At 37.8% G+C, this 17,844-nt stretch overlaps 1 protein-coding gene across 12 annotated transcripts in view; it reads right to left on the bottom strand.

The window, feature by feature from the left end:
• LOC125246199 (gastrula zinc finger protein XlCGF57.1-like) overlaps positions 1 to 17,844 on the bottom strand; it is a 46,791-nt gene that overhangs the window by 18,152 nt on the left and 10,795 nt on the right. For 7 of the 12 annotated variants that reach the window (XR_007179791.1, XR_007179794.1, XM_048157140.1 and 4 more), the window contains exons 2-4: positions 14,251 to 16,090; positions 8,789 to 8,916; positions 1,517 to 3,356 (exon numbers count right to left, since the gene is read on the bottom strand). Coding sequence is in view for 10 of the 12 variants with exons in the window: in XM_048157140.1 (XP_048013097.1) it covers positions 1,517 to 3,356; positions 8,789 to 8,916; positions 14,251 to 16,090 (3,808 nt within the window). In the remaining 2 variants the exon portion in view is untranslated. Of the gene's footprint in view, positions 1 to 1,516; positions 3,357 to 8,784; positions 8,917 to 11,113; positions 11,188 to 14,250; positions 16,091 to 17,844 lie in introns of those variants that run through there. The other 5 variants (XM_048157155.1, XM_048157162.1, XM_048157175.1 and 2 more) reach the window with 5 other exon arrangements.

The following is a 17,844-nucleotide window of genomic DNA, read 5'->3' on the forward strand; positions in this document are numbered from 1 at the left end:
GAACTATCAGATTGGACTTCGTTCAGAGGGAGACGAGAGATCACGCATCATGTTAGTTTTCTTTATTTTGCAAAAAGCACAACATTTTGTTTTTACTCTGTGTGCACACAAATAAAAGAAGATATTCCACATATTAAAATGGTGTATAGCTCTTAATTGTATGTGCAACATTGACAGAGTATTTTGAGTCTCTTTCACACTGGTAAGAAAAAAAACCACGGTGGTATCGCCGGCGATACCTCAGACCTCAGAGTGTTAATAAGGGGTAATAAGAAGATTGAAAAGCTTTAATGAAACACACAACAACAATATAGGGTTATCCGAGTTCTTCAAGCCTTCTCTGGTATTTTCATGATAGAGTATATTTATACTTCAGTGCTAATCGACATAGCCTTTATCACTATATTGAATACTATGAAATAATATGTAGTGTGCCTTATTCTATGCCAAGCAGCCACATCATCTCAAGATGAAGCAGCACTTACAACTGATCACAGAGCTGTGCTTCACTGACAATATGCATATAAAAAATACATTAAATAAATATATTATATATATATATATATATATATATATATATATATATATATATATATATATATATATATATTACGGTCGTCATGGTTTGGTTCATGCAGTTACATGGCGAATACAGTCGATTACAGGAGACTACACAGTGAGGTTTTGTCGCCGCTAGTTCTTTGACCTCAGTGTGATGTGTCCCAGGCTTTTGGTGTGCTTTTTAGTGTGCGCAAACGCAAGCAGTCAATACATGCTGCCTAGAACATTTATCTTTGTCCATTGTCTAAGCTATTTCTCTCCAGAAGTTATGAGTGATTAAAAAAAAAGTCTAAACTAAAGTCGCATCTCATAAACGCCTAAGATAAGGGTTTGACTACGCGGCATCTGTTGTTGCAGTCTCTGGTATTTTGTTGTTCTTTCGTCTCTTTAGTTAAATTTTCTACTGTGAAACAACGCCCCGGGCTACTGCTGCCACCTTGTGAAACAACTGATTACTGCAAAACTAATTCAATAAGCATGTGCGACCTGCATAGCGAGGTAAAATTGGGTAGAGCATGAACTATTCTAAAAAGGAAAACTACGTCACGCACACTGTGCATGAACCCTTGCGTTTGAGCAAAGACCCAAGCAGAAATAATCTGAAAAGCATCCCTCTATTATCTGTATTCTTGATAAGCATCATATCAAATACAAAAATATGAACGGCTGCTTGAAAATACTGTTTTATGTTCTTTCTTCTCCGTAATGCTTGGTACTCATTGTAGGATTTAGGACTGTACCAGACAAAAGATGAAGCATTTTCTGTGGCTGTGAAGATTGAATGTGGTTGAATGTGCATTTATTGCCATTTCTTTGCATTGGTCTGAACAGACAAATCTCAAGTGAAATTTGTACTGAATAGTGTAAAAACGTCCTGTCGCAGATTGTGGTTGTTAGGAAATTAACTTACACAAAAGAGATTTTGCTGTGCATCACATGAAGATGAAAAGCTTACCTTGATCTCAGACTGCGGTCATGTGGTTTCTCCACTGCATGGATCTTCATGTGTATCTTCAGTTGACTTTTACAAGAGAAACTCTTTCCACACTGATCACACTTGTGCGGCTTCTCTCTGCTGTGGATCATCTCATGTGCTTTCAGTGTTCCTGTCTGACAGAATCTCTTGTCACAGTGTGAACACTTGTAAGGTTTTTCTCCAGTGTGAATTCTCTGGTGCAGTTTTAAACAGTTTGCTGAAATAAAAGTCTTCTCACATTTAAAGCACATGAACTCTGTCATACCAGTGTGTATTTTCTCATGTGTATGTAAATTTCCCAGCAGTGAAAAACTCTTTCCACACACAGAACATGAATGTGGCTTCTCCTTTGTATGAACTCTAAGGTGAGTCTTCAGATTTGATGGACTAGAAAAAGGTTTGCCACAGTGATCACATTTGAACGGCTTCTCTCCAGTATGAACTCTCATGTGAAGCTTAAGATTTGGTTTGAATGAGAAACTCTTTCCACACTGATCACATGTGAATGGCTTCTCTCCGCTGTGGATCCTCTCATGAGCTTTCAGATTTGCTGGCCGACTGAATCTCTTGTCACAGTGTGAACACTTGTAAGGTTTTTCTCCAGTGTGAATCCTCTGGTGCAGTTTTAAACCATCTGCTGTAATAAAAGTCTTCTCACACTCAAAGCACATGAACTCTCTCACGCCAGTATGTATTTTCTGATGTACTTTTAAATTACTCAGCAGTGAAAAACTCTTTCGACACACAGAACATGAATGTGGCTTCTCCTTTGTATGAACTACCAGGTGTGTCTTCAGGGTTGTTGCCTTATTAAATGTTTTGCCACAGTGATCACATTTGAACGGCTTCTCTCCAGTGTGAACTCTCATGTGAAGCTTAAGATTTAGTTTTTGTGTGAAACTCTTTCCACACTGATCACATGGGAACGGCTTTTCTCTCGTGTGGACTCTCATGTGGGCTTTAAGGTATGCTGATTGTGTGAAACTCTTCCCACACTGATCACACGTGTATGGCTTTTCTCCAGTGTGGATATTCATGTGCCCCATAAGATATACTTTTTTTGTGAAGCTCTTCCCGCACTGATTACATGTGAACGGCTTCTCTCCAGTGTGGACTCTCATGTGACGCTCAAGATTTGGTTTGATTGAGAATCTCTTTTCACACTGATCACACATGAAGGGCTTTTCTCCAGAATGAACTTGCATGTGACGCTCAAGTCTTTTTTTGAACAGAAAACTCTTCCCGCACTGATCACATGCGAACGGCTTCTCTCCAGTGTGGATCATCATGTGACACTCAAGACTATGTTTGCATGAGAAACTCTTCCCACATTGATCGCATGTGTGTGGCTTCACTCCAGTGTGGACCTTCACGTGTACATTAAGATGTGTTTTTTGTAGAAATCTCTTCCCACACTGATCACATTTGAACTGCTTCTCTCCTGTGTGGATTCTCATATGAAGCTTAAGGGTTGATGATTGTGTGAAACTCTTCCCACATTGACCACATGTGAACAGCTTCTCTCCAGTGTGGATCCTCATGTGATTCTTAAGGTGTGATGAATGACAGAAGCTCTTCCCACACTGACCACATGTGAACGGTCTCTCTCCAGTGTGGATCCTCATGTGAAGCTCAAGATTTTGTTTGTTTGAGAAACTCTTTCCACACTGAGTGCAGGTTGAAGATTTCTTGGCTCTTCTTTTCTTTAAAAATGTCTTTTTAGTCTTTGAGAGACTCAAAGGTTTTTCTCCAGGTTTGTCATGATGTTTCTCCTCCACTTCACTCAGTTCTTCAATCTCCTCGCTCTCTTCCATCAGGTCTGAAATCAAAGAAAAAATAATTTCAAATTCAGTGCATCATAATAATTCAGATTGAAATATGAAGTGAATAGCCATAAAAAAGGAATGTCCCTGAATCTTTCCATGAATGAGGTACTTTGATCTTCCAATTATTATTTTTAAAACATCATAGGCACTAGGGGTGCAACGGTTCTCGGTAAAAAAAAAAATCGAACCGTACGGTTCTCCACTTACGGTTCGGTACGCGCTTGCACCGCAGTCCATCTCGAAAGACGACGCATCTATTGGTTAATATGGTTTGTTTAAAATAGCAACGTGGAAAACAGACAGAGTTCAGATAATGTATGTTTCAGTCGATGGATGCGCAAAACGTTACAACAACGATAATCAAAGAGCGTGGACAAAACAGTCACTCTTTGTAAACGGTTAACTGCGAGTGCCGTATGCTCTTATGTCCAGTCATTTACGCCGTCATCACCCGGGTGTTGACAGCGCGCGAGCACAGGTGAGACCTGAACAGCACACGTTGCGATCGGTGTTTAAACTAAACTCATTTAAACCTTCAAGAACAAGACGCGAAAGAGAACTCGCGCGCTGTGAGAAGATTTGTGTGCGCTCATCCGAAGCGCGCACACGCTTATTTCCGTCAGTGCGCAAATACTGAGTTCTCTTTCAAGTCTTGCGCTTCAGGGGACAAATTCATACAAAAATTATGTCAGCATGCCCGTCTTGGCAAGTATCCTAGCAAACATAGTCGGTTATATCTTAAGTGAACGTATATTAGTCGAGAAAGACAGCGCATGTGTAACAGTATGTACTGGATCGTGCATGTCTTATAGGGAAAAAAAAAAAAACTATTTCTGCTGCCTGTTTTTAATGTTGAATCAAACAACAAATAAAGAAATCACTCACTGCTCTTGACTGAATAGTTTTTGTAACTTCAATAATGATTAATCTATTTATTTTATACAGTAAAGATAATATGCAGTTATTTTATATTTGATTACTTTATCCATTTTCTGTACCTGAAAACTACTGTTAGATACCTGAAAAACACTGTTTATTTTATTTGAATCTTTGCTCTATTGTATTTATCTGTAATGTTGCTTGTAGTTTGATTATTTGTTCTTATTTTCTTTATTTTTATTTGACAGTAGTCCTATTTTCCCTGAACATAGCACATACCGAACCATACCAAAACCGTGACCCTAAAACCGTGATACAAACCGAACCGTCAGCAATTTGAACCTTTGCACCCCTAATATGCACAACTCCAATGTTCCTGTAGAGAGAACTATAAAACATATTTCATCAATGACACAATTATATAAGACAGTTCTTGCATTAAAATCAACACAATAGTGCCATTATTTTTATATCAACTTTAAGATTGATATCAAATTTAAAGGTGACCTAGAATGTTTTTTCACAAGATGTAATATAAGTCTAAGGTGTCCCCTGAATGTGTCTGTGAAGTTTCAGCTCAAAATACCTGCGTGAAGTTGGCCCCCCACCCAACGCAAAATGTTGGCAAAATAGTCTTAATTGTTTGTGCTCTGTTTGTGCTGGTTTGTGCCGTAAAAAAAAAAAAGTGTTTTCGTTTGTGTTTCGTTTCGCTGTGTTTAGGCAAAATTTCTTTAACCTTTTACTTGAAGACTTAAAATAGCCTATAGGCTATTTCTGATTCATTCAGGCAGGTGAGGTCATTGCGTATAATTAAATATCTTAAATATTTTAAAAACCAAAGCAGAACAAACAAAACTTTTATCGGCACAAATGAAGCACAAACAAACGAGACTATTTTGGGCGAATTTGGAGCATATGGGGGGCTGAGTGACCTGAGAATGACCTATAAAAGTTCTTTTAATATTTTAAAAACCAAAGCAGCACAAACGAAAATTTTTATGGCACAAACCAGCGCAAACGGAGCACAAACGATTGAGACTATTTTGCTGACGTTTTGCGTTGGGTGGGGGGCCAACTTCACGCAGGTCAAATACCCCAGATTTTTTTTAATACATTTTTTTTAACTGAGATATTTACAATCACACTCCCACCACAAAAAATCTTAACCTCCTGGTATATAAAATCTGTGAGATTCATAAGCAATAAACATGTAATTTTGATGGTTTAACACTGTCTGTTGCTAATAATTGACTGTACAAAAACACATTATGGTTGTCCCAAACCATCATTGTAACTGCTCATATTATATTATTATAAAGAATTGAACTGTCCTGCAGGAGGACAGAAATTATGTTTAATAGAATTTCTTGCTAAAGACTGGTACAGTAAATACAGCAATGTGAAAAAATCTCAAGTAACCTAAAATGTGCTTAATTTAGTGACTGAACTGCTTGTTTTCAAACATATTATTTAATAAATCACTAAGTTACATCAAGGGTCAAATAAAATAGAAATGGCACATTAAAGTTAAATGTTACAGTTGTATGATAAAACCATTTTGTGTGTGTGTGTGTGTGTGTTTACGTTCATTGTACAGGTCTGATATAAAGTATGTTTTTGCTCAGGTGGCCAAAATGTGCACTCAACAGAGAAAAGTTTTGCTCAGCGAAAAAAAAATTTAGAGGGAACATTTCCAAGGACCGTCGAGGATCCAGCTGTGCACAGATCCAGATGTTAATACTGGCTTATCTAATGCCTTGAACGTGGGCTGGCATATGCAAATATTGGGGGTGTACATATTAATGATCCCGACTGTTGCGTAACAGTCGGCATTATGTTAAGATTCGCCTGTTCTTCAGAGGTCTTTTAAACAAATGAGATTTACATAAGAAGGAGGATTTACATACATTGTTTAATGGTGTTTGAGACTCACTGTATGTAATTTCCATGTACTGAACTCTTGTTATTCAACTATGCCAAGGTAAATTCAATTTTCAATTCTATGGCACCTTTAAATTGAGGGCAGTCACACTAGACTTTTAATTGCATTGTGAAGTTCACTTAAAGGTGCCCTAGAATTTAAAATTGAATTTACCTTGGCATAGTTAAATAATTAGAGTTCTGTACATGGATAGGGCTGTCGTGATAACCGCAATATCGTAATACCACGCTTTTGATGAGCCAACCGCAGAGGACTGTAAAAACCACAGCAACCGTGATATTTGCATGTTTTCTATTTTTTGAAAGGTTATGTCCTTCTTGTTTTACACTTCATACACGTGTACTAAATATTAAATAGGTTAATAATGATAGCATAACGTGTGCCATGGTGATTTGTACAGAGGCTCCATAGATTTACATTTAACAAGCCTAAACAGACAGTGAATGTAAGAGAGATCGACTGAGCGCGAGCGATTACCTGCGTCTGTCCTTCAGGCCGAGAGACATATTCGTGAAAAAAAAAGTTGTCGTGTCCAAGGATAGGGAAATCTCTGCCTCAGCATCGAAGCATTACTGATCAGCTGAGTCTTATAAATTGGCGCTCAACGTTAAAATTATTTCAACAGCTTATTTCATTTCATCTCTCTTTGAATGAATCTGCGTTTTTGAACGTGCAGTTGAATGAACGGTTTAAAGACTCAAAGACAGTCCCTTGCCGCCACCTTGTGGTGCAACAATGTAATTGAACTGACTGACAGCCCGTCTAGAACGCGCAGAGAAGAGTAAAGTTAGTTCTGCTTATACTCATGAAATATCAGCAGAAAGTGTCTTGTTTAGTGAGATTCGAGGATCGGAACTAATTATTATACATACAACAATAGCCCTACGATCTTATTGTCAGGTTTATGTTTTGTTTTGTAGACCCTTATTTTGACATTCTCTTTTTACTTCACTTCCTGTTTTAATGCTCCATTTAGTTTCGTTATTGAATATGACCTCAATATATAAATATATGGCGGTAATACCGCATATCGCGCTATTGAGCCACTCAAAAATACCGCAAGGGAAATTCCTTAACCGCGACTGCCCTATACATGGAAACGGGATACAGTGAGTCTCAAACACCATTGTTTCCTCCTTCTTTTGTAAATTTTATTTTGTGCAAAAAACATCTGAAAAACAAGTGAATCTCAACATAACACTGACTGTGACGGGTTATTAATATGTATGCCCCAACTGTTGCATATACCAGCCCATGTTCAAGGCATTAGGCAGTATTAACGTCATGGAGCTGCACAGCTGAAACATCAGAAGGTAAGCAGGTATCGTGAAGCAAGCTAGGACAATAGTGAAAATGGCAGAAGGAGCGATAACCGTTCATGATACATGATATCATAGTGCCATCTACTGTTAAAAACTATGCTCAGAAACAATTCGGGAAAGATTTGTGATACATTGGAAAATATCAGAATTATTCTAGATTATTTGTAGCGTGAATCGAGATGCATTGTCCCAACCCTACTATATAACATTAGTTTTCTCTCTATAAATGTATCCAAACAGTAGCTCCCTTGTGTAATAAAACATGTAAAACAGGGGTGCCCAATAGGTTGATCGCGAACTACCAGTTGATCGCAAAAACAATGCTGGTAGATCCCACACAATTTTAATAAAAAGACAATAAAATGTATCAATGTCCCAACTTCACCTTTTAGTTTCTGTATTATACTGTAGTTTCTGACTTGCATGTGACTAATCATTTTTGACCAGGCGAGATTTTTGTTTATTCAGTTGCCATGACAACTAGCCTGCTTCACGTGAATCGCGCCTTCCAAAAGCTTTGAAGTTTGGAGAAGAGAGCACAAAGTCAACTTCCTCAAAATACGCACAAAACAGCCGTCTCTGAAATAAGCGTGCATGTACCGAGCAGGAGATTTTTCATGGACACATCCATGATCTCTTTCATGTTAAGCATTTTCACAGATAGAGCTTGTTGGTGTATAATATAATGATAATTAAGGAAGTTGGGAAATGCATCCTTCTCCTTGTTCTTGGCAAGTAATCAGAATAAGGTAAATGCCCCGGCTATTGCTGTATGTTTTTGAGTTTATTGTTAGAATTAACTGTTTTCAAACACCCGTCCCCTAAACCACTCTTACTCTTATGTAGTGAAAAATACAATCACAGTGCAAAGAAGACATTGACAACGCCTCGACAGACAAGACAGAGCAGGTTACTTTTGATGTGAAATGTCTCAAATTTTAACAAAACATACAGTTTTGAGACTCAGTGTCATCTCAGTTCAAGTGCTGGTGAACCGATCATCTCTTCCTACTAGTTCATTTTTAGCATCAAATAAACATGAACATCAGAAGGAATGTTGTTCAACCACAGAAGGACGTCAGTACACACATTTTTCAAGTTCAAGTCCACCAGCGTTAATCTACTAACTCCCCTGACTGCTTTGGTGATCATTTAAGATGTTTTAATGACAATTAAAGTCTTATTTTTACTTTAGGGATTGGCAGACACACTGTGTCTAAAGCTTTGTTTGCTTTATCGTATCAAAACACTAATTAAAGATGAATCAAGAATACACACCAACCTGCTTGTTCCTCATGTTTTATTCTCCAGGGTTCTGGTTCACTCGTGGCCTCCTCATTCCCCTCTTTAACAAACACCATCTTCTCCGATGAGTTGCTGCACCTCCAGATATTCCTGCTCGTCGGAAAACTTTGAGGATGGAAATTACAGGTATTTATTGACCAAATTCAAAATCTTTTATATGAACAAAGCACATTTATAACAGTTTTCATTAAGCCAGTGGCAGAACATATTACCAAAGACCAAGCTGAAAACAAATCTTTTTTCTTTTGAGGTTTAATGGTGGTTGGCAAACAAACTTGTGTGAATTACCACCACCCATTGGACTGGAAGCGCAGAGAGGAAAGAAAATATTAATATAGAGAAAAATGCTTAGCGCTTGTACATGCTGTAGCCTACTGTTTTTAGGTAATGTTTAAAATAAATGTTTGATTGTAACCAATGGCACTATATATTTATAGGCATTTTATTATAGGCCTACATGGATACTTACATTTTTTTCATTCTTGTTTTTTTTTTTTTTATACTGTGATGTGTGGTGTTTGGAATATCATCCTGACCACTAATTGAATGAGGAACACCGGGTATTCAGAGACTGGGGAGAGAAGGATTAAAAAGAGTGCGAAAGAGAATGGATTTACAAGCCGAAATAGAAAAAAGTGGTTTTATGTCTTTTTCTATGTTTTAATTTTAAGCTGATATATTTAATAAAGCTGTGCTCCAAGAGAAAATATAGAGGGTGACAGTGAGGGTGGGTTGGAGTGTCATACCTTATGCTAGTCGGGCCCTTACTAATGAGGAGCCTAAGTATGCAACTACAAAGAAAGAGTTGTTGGCGATGGTGACTTTCACAAAGTACTTTAAGAATTTTTTGCTAGGTAAAGAGTTTGTATTGCGCATAGCCCATAACTTATAGCTCACTAACAGGAGGCCACCTGGGAATTCAGAAATTGCAAGAGAAAGCAAGCAATCGTTTTTATTGGCCAGGGTGGTTTGCAGATGTAAGACAATTGTGTAGATTGTGATTCTCGAAAGACGCATAGAAGAACCCCCTGTGCCCCAATGAATCCTTCAGTTACATCCCCTCCTCATGAACATTTTGGCTTTGATATTTTGGGGTCTTTACCCGAGTCATCTAAACAGCATAGGTACATCCTTGTTGTAAGTTATCTCTTTCCTAAATGGACTGAGACATTTTCCCTTTCCAACCAGGAGGCACAGACAGTTGCTTGTGTCCTGGTTGAGGAGTGGATGTGTCATTTTAGCACTCCCCGTAATATTCATTCTGATCACATTTACATTTATTCATTTGGCAGACGCTTTCATCCAAAGCGACTTACAAGTGAGGGATACAACAAGCGAGTTGTCATGACGAATAGACACAAGAAGCGCTCACAAGTTTCAGGCAGTGCTCAGAGTATCATGAACTACAATAGAGAAGGATTAAAATAAGTGAAAGGATAGGTATAGCCTCTCAGTGATGAGACCACAAGCCTTCGCTCCTTTAATGAGCATAGGCTTCTGGTAGGAGTGTAGACTCGTAAGAGTGAATGGAAGTAGGAGGGTACTGAGCCTTTGGCAGATCTGTAAGCAAGCGTCTTGAATTTGATGTGAGCAGCAAGTGGTACCCAGTGCAGAGAGATGAAGAGAGGCATGATGTGGGCTCTTTTGGGCTTGTTAAAGACAAGACATACTGCAGCATTCTGAATCATTTGTAGAGGCTTGATTGTGCATGATGGCAGTCCAGCCAGAAGAGCATTGCAGTAGTCAAGCCTAGAAATGACCAGGGCCTGGACGAGAAGTTGTGTTGCATGTTCTGTTAGAAAGGGCCTGATTTTCCTGATGTTGTGTAGTGCAAATCTGCATGACCGAGCTGTCTTTGCAATGTGGTCTTTGAAGGTCAGTTATTCATCAAGGATTACTCCAAGATTTTTTGCCCGAATTTGATGGGGCAATTGAGGATGTACCTAGCTGGATGCTGAAATCATGATTTAGAGTCAGATTGGCAGAGAAGCGAGAAGCTCTGTCTTTGCCAGGTTGAGCTACAGATGATGTCCTTTCATCCATGTCGAGATGTCAGCCAGACACCTTGAGATTCGATCAGGGGCGCAATTGAGTCTGCCCTGTTTAAAGAATTGTGCCAATTGTTGGATATAATTGAGACGCATAGCTCCCCCATATCACCCACAATCTAATGGTTTAGTGGAGCGATTTAACCGCAATTTTAGTCTGTTTGTTAATGAGAATCAAACCAACTGGGACTGTTTATTGACATATGTTATGATGGCGTATCGAAGTAGTGTCCATGCCAGTACAGGGTTTTTACCTTACAAAATCTTGTTTGGACAGGAAATTGTTCTTCTTCTGGACGTGATTCTGAATGTAGGACATCAGCAGTTTCTGTTAGCCAGTGAGTATGTGACTGGGTGAGTATGTGACTTGTCAACACGAAAACTTTAAATAAAATTTTTACCAAGATAATTCAATGTTCCTATTAATTTACTTGATCTATGAATAAAGGTCTATGTTTATTAAAGGTCTGAGTTTATTGCTGTTTCTAAAACATGTTACTTTCTTCTGGCTGTCTGTAAAATCATAACACTGAAGTAGAAACTTAGAAAGCACTATGAATTGTTCTTCACGCACACAGTAATTGAAAATTAAAAACTGTTAAAAGTAAAGGCTCAAACTGTTGCAAATATAGGGAGTGCAGAATTATTAGGCAAGTTGATTTTCTGATCATATTTTTTTCCCAAGCACATTTTACCAATTCCAATCCACATCAATCTTAATAACTACTATTAATATTGTTTTTAATCATTTATAAGTGATATATAATTGTTCATGAAGGCTGGAAATGAAAAATGCCTTATATTCAGGTGTGCAGAATTATTAGGCAAGTTTTCTTTTACAGGCAAAATGAGCCAAAAAAGAGATTTAACTCAGACTGAAAAGTCAAAAATTATTAAATACTCATGAGAAGGACGCAATACTAATGCAATACTAGAAATTGCAAAGTTAAAGCATGACCAAGGGACAGCAAAATGCTCATTGGGTCAGCGGGGTCAGACAAAAACAGGTGGAAAAGAAAAGACACATGTTAACTGCAAAATAATTAAGAATTAAGGTGAAGAATTAAGTGTGAAACCATCAGGAACCCTTTAGTCTCCAGCGCCACCATTTTCCAGAGCTGCAACCTACCTGGAGTCTCCAGAAGTGCAAGGTGTCAGGATCTCAGAGACTTAGGTTAGCTAAAGAATCCTAAAAAATGACCTGCACTTGATAAGAATCACAAGCTGAAGTGTTATAAAATACATGAAGACTGGGTTTTAATAGGGCTTATAGACAGACAGCTTGAGAGTGACTCCTGATGGACCAGCACCACATCCTCTTGTACCACTGTTTGAAGAATTTATCCAGAATCTGGCAGTAAGGTGTTTGAGTTCACTTTTAGTCCATCTCTTATCCTGAAATGTCTGTCTTGCAGAGATGGACTAAAAATGATCTTCCAAAACTTACTGCCAGATTCTGGAAGATAAATTCTTCAAACAGTGGTACAAGAGGATGTGGTGCTGGTCCTTCAGGAGTCACTCTCAAGCTGTCTGTTTATAAGGCCTATAAAAACCCAGTCTTCATGTATTTTATAACACTTCAGCTTGTGATTCTTATCAAGTGCGGGTCATTTTTTAGGATTCTTTAGCTAACCTAAGTCTCTGAGATCCTGAGACCTTGCACTTCTGGAGACTCCAGGTAGGTTGCAGTTCTGGAAAATGGTGGCGCTGGAGACTAAAGGGTTCCTGATGGTTTCACACATAATTCTTAATTATTTTGCAGTTAACGTGTCTTTTCTTTTCCACCTGTTTTTGTCTGACCCCGCTGACCCAATGAGCATTTTGCTGTCCCTTGGTCATGCTTTAACTTTGCAATTTCTAGTATTGCATTAGTGTTGCGTCCTTCTCATGAGTATTTAATAATTTTTGACTTTTCAGTCTGAGTTAAATCTCTTTTTTGGCTCATTTTGCCTGTAAAAGAAAACTTGCCTAATAATTCTGCACACCTGAATATAAGGCATTTTTCATTTCCAGCCTTCATGAACAATTATATATCACTTATAAATGATTAAAAACAATATTAATAGTAGTTATTAAGATTGATGTGGATTGGAATTGGTAAAATGTGCTTGGGAAAAAAATATGATCAGAAAATCAACTTGCCTAATAATTCTGCACTCCCTGTATATAATAAACTATGCATTAATATCTTGTCCCTTTGTGCTTTTTGATGCGAAGAGCTGTGACTTCATGTTGCTTCAGGCATTCTGTGCACAGGATGTGCATGAATGCTCTGTGCAGCTTTGTATTGCAGCCTTTTATTTTATAATATTTTTGCGCAATGAAAGATTATTAATAGCATTCCTTGTTCTGTCCTATCTATTTCCTATCATTTGTTGCTGCCTCACTGAAAAGCTGTGCTATAGATTAAATAGGAATGGATTTAAATTTTATAGCATACTTATATATAGGGCCGGGCGATATATCGCATGCGATTGTCACGCGCATTTCGTCAGTAAAGCCGGTTCCCTGATTACCGCTAAATCGCCATCACCTGCTTTCAAATGGAGCGGCATTTAATAGACAGAGCCGTAGATCACTGACAAGCTACGCAATATCACGTTCATTATCGAAGGCGATTCATCTGCAATAAAGAACGCGATATTGTGTGGCTTGTCAGTGAACTACGGCTCTGTCTATTAAATGGCGCTCCATTTGAAAGCAGGTGATGGCGATTTCGCTGTAATCAGGGAACCGGCTTTACTGACGAAATGCGCGTGGCAATCGCATGCGATATAACGCCCAGCCCTACTTATATATAAATATTTACTTGTTTTTCATTAATGTATTTTACAGCAAATCAAAGAGCAATGTGGTAACATTTTACCTAATGCTACACTACTACTAAATGTTTTTTTTCCACTAAATGTTTAGATTTTATAAAATTGTGCACTCATGAATTTTCTAGACTAACTTTATAATATCCACTAAACCTATAATAGTGTTTTTGTCATTGATTATGATTATATATTTTTCCATTTTTTTTTTCTTTATAACAAAGTTGTCTATATTTAGTAGATAGTGTTTAACACTTAAAAGATTGATTTTCAGTTCAACACACAGAGGTATAGAAATTCTATATTGATTACTGTGCTGGTATCTGATTGGTATCGGTATCGGCCGATACTCAGAACTTTTGGTATCCTATTGTTCTATTATCCTACTGTCAGATATTGAGTTTGCATTTACTGCCATTTATTTGCATTGGACTAAACACAAATCTCACATGAAAATTGGACTGAATTCACATTCATGTTAGTGTAAAAACGTCCTGTTGGTCACAGTGGCTGTTAGGAAATTAAATTACACAAAAGAGATTTTGCTGTTCAGCACATGAAGATGAACTGCTTACCTTGATCTCAGACTGCAGTGATGTGGTTTCTCCACTGCATGGATCTTCATGTGTATCTTCAGGTTACTTTTAATAGAGAAACGTTTTCCACACTGATCACACGTGTGTGGCTTTTGTTCACTGTGGATCATCTCATGTGCTTTCAGTGTTCCTGACTGACTGAATCTCTTGTCACAGTGTGAACACTTGTAAAGTTTTTCTCCAGTGTGAATTCTCTGGTGCTGTTTTAAACAGTTTGCTGAAATAAAAGTCTTCTCACACTCAAAGCAAATGAACTCTCTCACACCAGTGTGTATTTTCTCATGTGTATGTAAATGTTCCAGCTGTGAAAAACTCTTTCCACACACAGAACATGAATGTGGCTTCTCCTTTGTATGAACTCTAAGGTGAGTCTTCAGATTTGATGGACTAGAAAAATGTTTACCGCATTGATCACATTTAAACGGCTTCTCTCCAGTATGAACCCTCATGTGAAGCTGAAGATTTGGTTTGAATGGGAAACTCTTTCCACACTGATCACATGTGAATGGCTTCTCTCCGCTGTGGATCCTCTCATGTGCTTTCAGATTTGCTGGCCGACTGAATCTCTTGTCACAGTGTGAACACTTGTAAGGTTTTTCTCCAGTGTGAATTCTCTGGTGCAGTTTTAAACCATCTGCTGTAATAAAAGTCTTCTCACACTCAAAGCACATGAACTCTCTCACACCAGTATGTATTTTCTGATGTACATGTAAACTTTGCAGCAGTGAAAAACTCTTTCCACACACAGAACATGAATGTGGCTTCTCCTTTGTATGAACTACCAGGTGTGTCTTCAGGGTTGATGCACTACTAAATGTTTTGCCGCAGTGATCACATTTGAACGGCTTCTCTCCAGTGTGAACTCTCATGTGAACCTTAAGATTTGGTTTTTGTGGGAAACTCTTTCCACACTGATCACATGTGAACGGCTTTTCTCTCGTGTGGATTCTCATGTGGCCTTTAAGGTATGCTGATTGTGTGAAACTCTTCCCACACTGATCACACGTGTATGGCTTTTCTCCAGTGTGGATATTCATGTGCCCCATAAGATATTCTTTTTTTGTGAAGCTCTTCCCGCACTGATTACATGTGAACGGCTTCTCTCCAGTGTGGACTCTCATGTGACGCTCAAGATTTGGTTTGATTGAGAATCTCTTTTCACATTGAACACACATGAAGGGCTTTTCTCCAGAATGAACTCGCACGTGACGCTCAAGACTTTCTTTGTATGGAAAACTCTTCCCGCACTGATCACATGCGAACTGTTTCTCTCCAGTGTGGATCGTCATGTGACACTCAAGACTATGTTTGCATGAGAAACTCTTCCCACATTGATCGCATGCATGCGGCTTCACTCCAGTGTGGACCTTCATGTGTACGTTAAGATGTGTTTTTTGTAGAAATCTCTTCCCACACTGATCACATTTGAATGGCTTTTCTCCAGTGTGGATCTTCATGTGTACGTTAAGTGTTGTTTTTTGTAGAAATCTCTTCCCACACTGATCACATTTGAACTGCTTCTCACCTGTGTGGATTCTCATATGAAGCTTAAGGGTTGATGATTGTGTGAAACTCTTTCCACACTGATCACATGTGAATGGCCTCTCTCCAGTGTGGATCCTCATGTGAAGCTCAAGATTATGTTTGTTTGTGAAACTCTTTCCACACTGAGTGCAGGTTGTAGATTTATTGGCTTTTCTTTTCTTTAAAATTGTCTTTTTAGTCTTTGAGCGACTCAAAAGTTTTTCTCTAGATTTGTCATGATGTTCCTGTTCCACTTCACTCAGTTCTTCACTCTCCTCGCTCTCTTCCATCAGGTCTAAAATCAGAGAAAAAATTAGTCATTTCAATTTTAGTGCATCAAAATAATTCAAAGACAAAAATATGAAGTGAATAGACATAAAAAAAAAACTTTTTTTGAAAAACCTTGAAACTTTTCATGAGGTACATTGATCTTCTAATTATTATTTTTAAAACATTACAGTCACAAATCCTATGTTTCTGTAGAGAGAACTATTAAACATTTAATCAATGACACAATTATCTAACATAGTACTTGCATTAAAAAAAAAATAACACAATAGTGCCATTATTTTTATATCAACTTTTAGATTGATATCAAATTTAAATTAAGGGCAGTCACACTAGACTTTTAATTGCATTATGAATCCTATTTCAAATGATTGTTCAATTAAGATTTGAGAGTTTCTCGAATTAGAAGCTAATCATAAATACTGGTTACGTATTAATTTAGGATGGCTTGAGTTTGAGTAAATCTTGAGCTAATTTTCATTTAAAAATGAACTTATCTTTTAACCTGTTTAATGCCAAATTTTTCCCAGAGATGACATATATGAATTTGTATGGTATTTGTAAGGATATTAAACAAATCAATGTCAATTATGCAAAAAAAAATATTGAAAAGTCCATGAAAAATTGGGTTTTTTGTCCGGTAACAAAAGTGACCAGTGGTAGAACACAGGGAGTCTAGGTCTATGGTGTCAATGCATTTACAAAATGACAAACCTCCAGCAATTATTTTAAAGATTGGGTTAAATAAATTAAATTAGTGTTTTATTCTATTAACAAAGAATTGTTGTGACTGTCTTCATTTATCTGCAGTCTGACAACAGAATAAACCATGTATTAAAGGTCCTGTTCTTCGTGATCCCATGTTTCAAACTTTAGTTAGTGTGTAATTTTGTTGTTAGAGTATAAATAAAATCTGTAAAATTTTAAAGCTCAAAGTTCAATGCCAAGCGAGATATTTTATTTAACAGAAGTCGCCTACATCGAACGGCCAGTTTGGACTACATCCCTCTACTTCCTTCTTTAATGACGTCACTAAAACAGTTTTTTGACTAACCTCCTCCCACAGGAATACACAAAAAAAGGGGGCGTGGTCTTGTTGCGCTCCCACGGAGAAGAGCAAGAGTTGCGTTTGTAGAGTGTGTTTGTCGCCATGTCGTCGAAACGCTGTTATTTTCATCCCGCAGTCCAATCACCTTTGTTTGGCCTTCCCAGGGACACTGTACTTAGAGATCAATGGTTACAATTTATGTTTAACTTGGTTAATTATAATCCACATGTAAAACTATGTGCACTTGTGCAACACACGTTATGGTAAGAGGCGTGACCTTTCTGGGCAAGGTGCGCTCTCTCTATGGCTCTGGGTACGCTAAGCTGCTGTCGAATCACAACACAGGAACCGCTGGCACAATCAGAACTCGTTACGTATTTCTGAAGGAGGGACTTCATAGAACAAGGAAGTCATCAGCCCGTTTTTATGACAGTGGAAACAGCGGTATACAGATAAGTAAATTATGTGAAAAATACTGTGTTTTTTTTACACGCGAAACATGAGCACGTTATATTGCACACTATAAACACAATCAAAGCTTCAAAAAACCAGGAAAAATGGGACCTTTAATATAATTTCAACATGTATGTATAGATAACCCATTCCTGATGATGCGTGCAAAAAAATTATGAGCTATTCAAAAATTTACTTCGAAAACTTAACAGTCATTTCTGAGCTTTAACGTCATATTCGTGTTAAGATGGCAGTACCAG

This window comes from Megalobrama amblycephala, linkage group LG1 (assembly GCF_018812025.1).
Source record: "Megalobrama amblycephala isolate DHTTF-2021 linkage group LG1, ASM1881202v1, whole genome shotgun sequence".
NCBI classification, from domain to species: Eukaryota; Metazoa; Chordata; class Actinopteri; order Cypriniformes; family Xenocyprididae; genus Megalobrama; species Megalobrama amblycephala.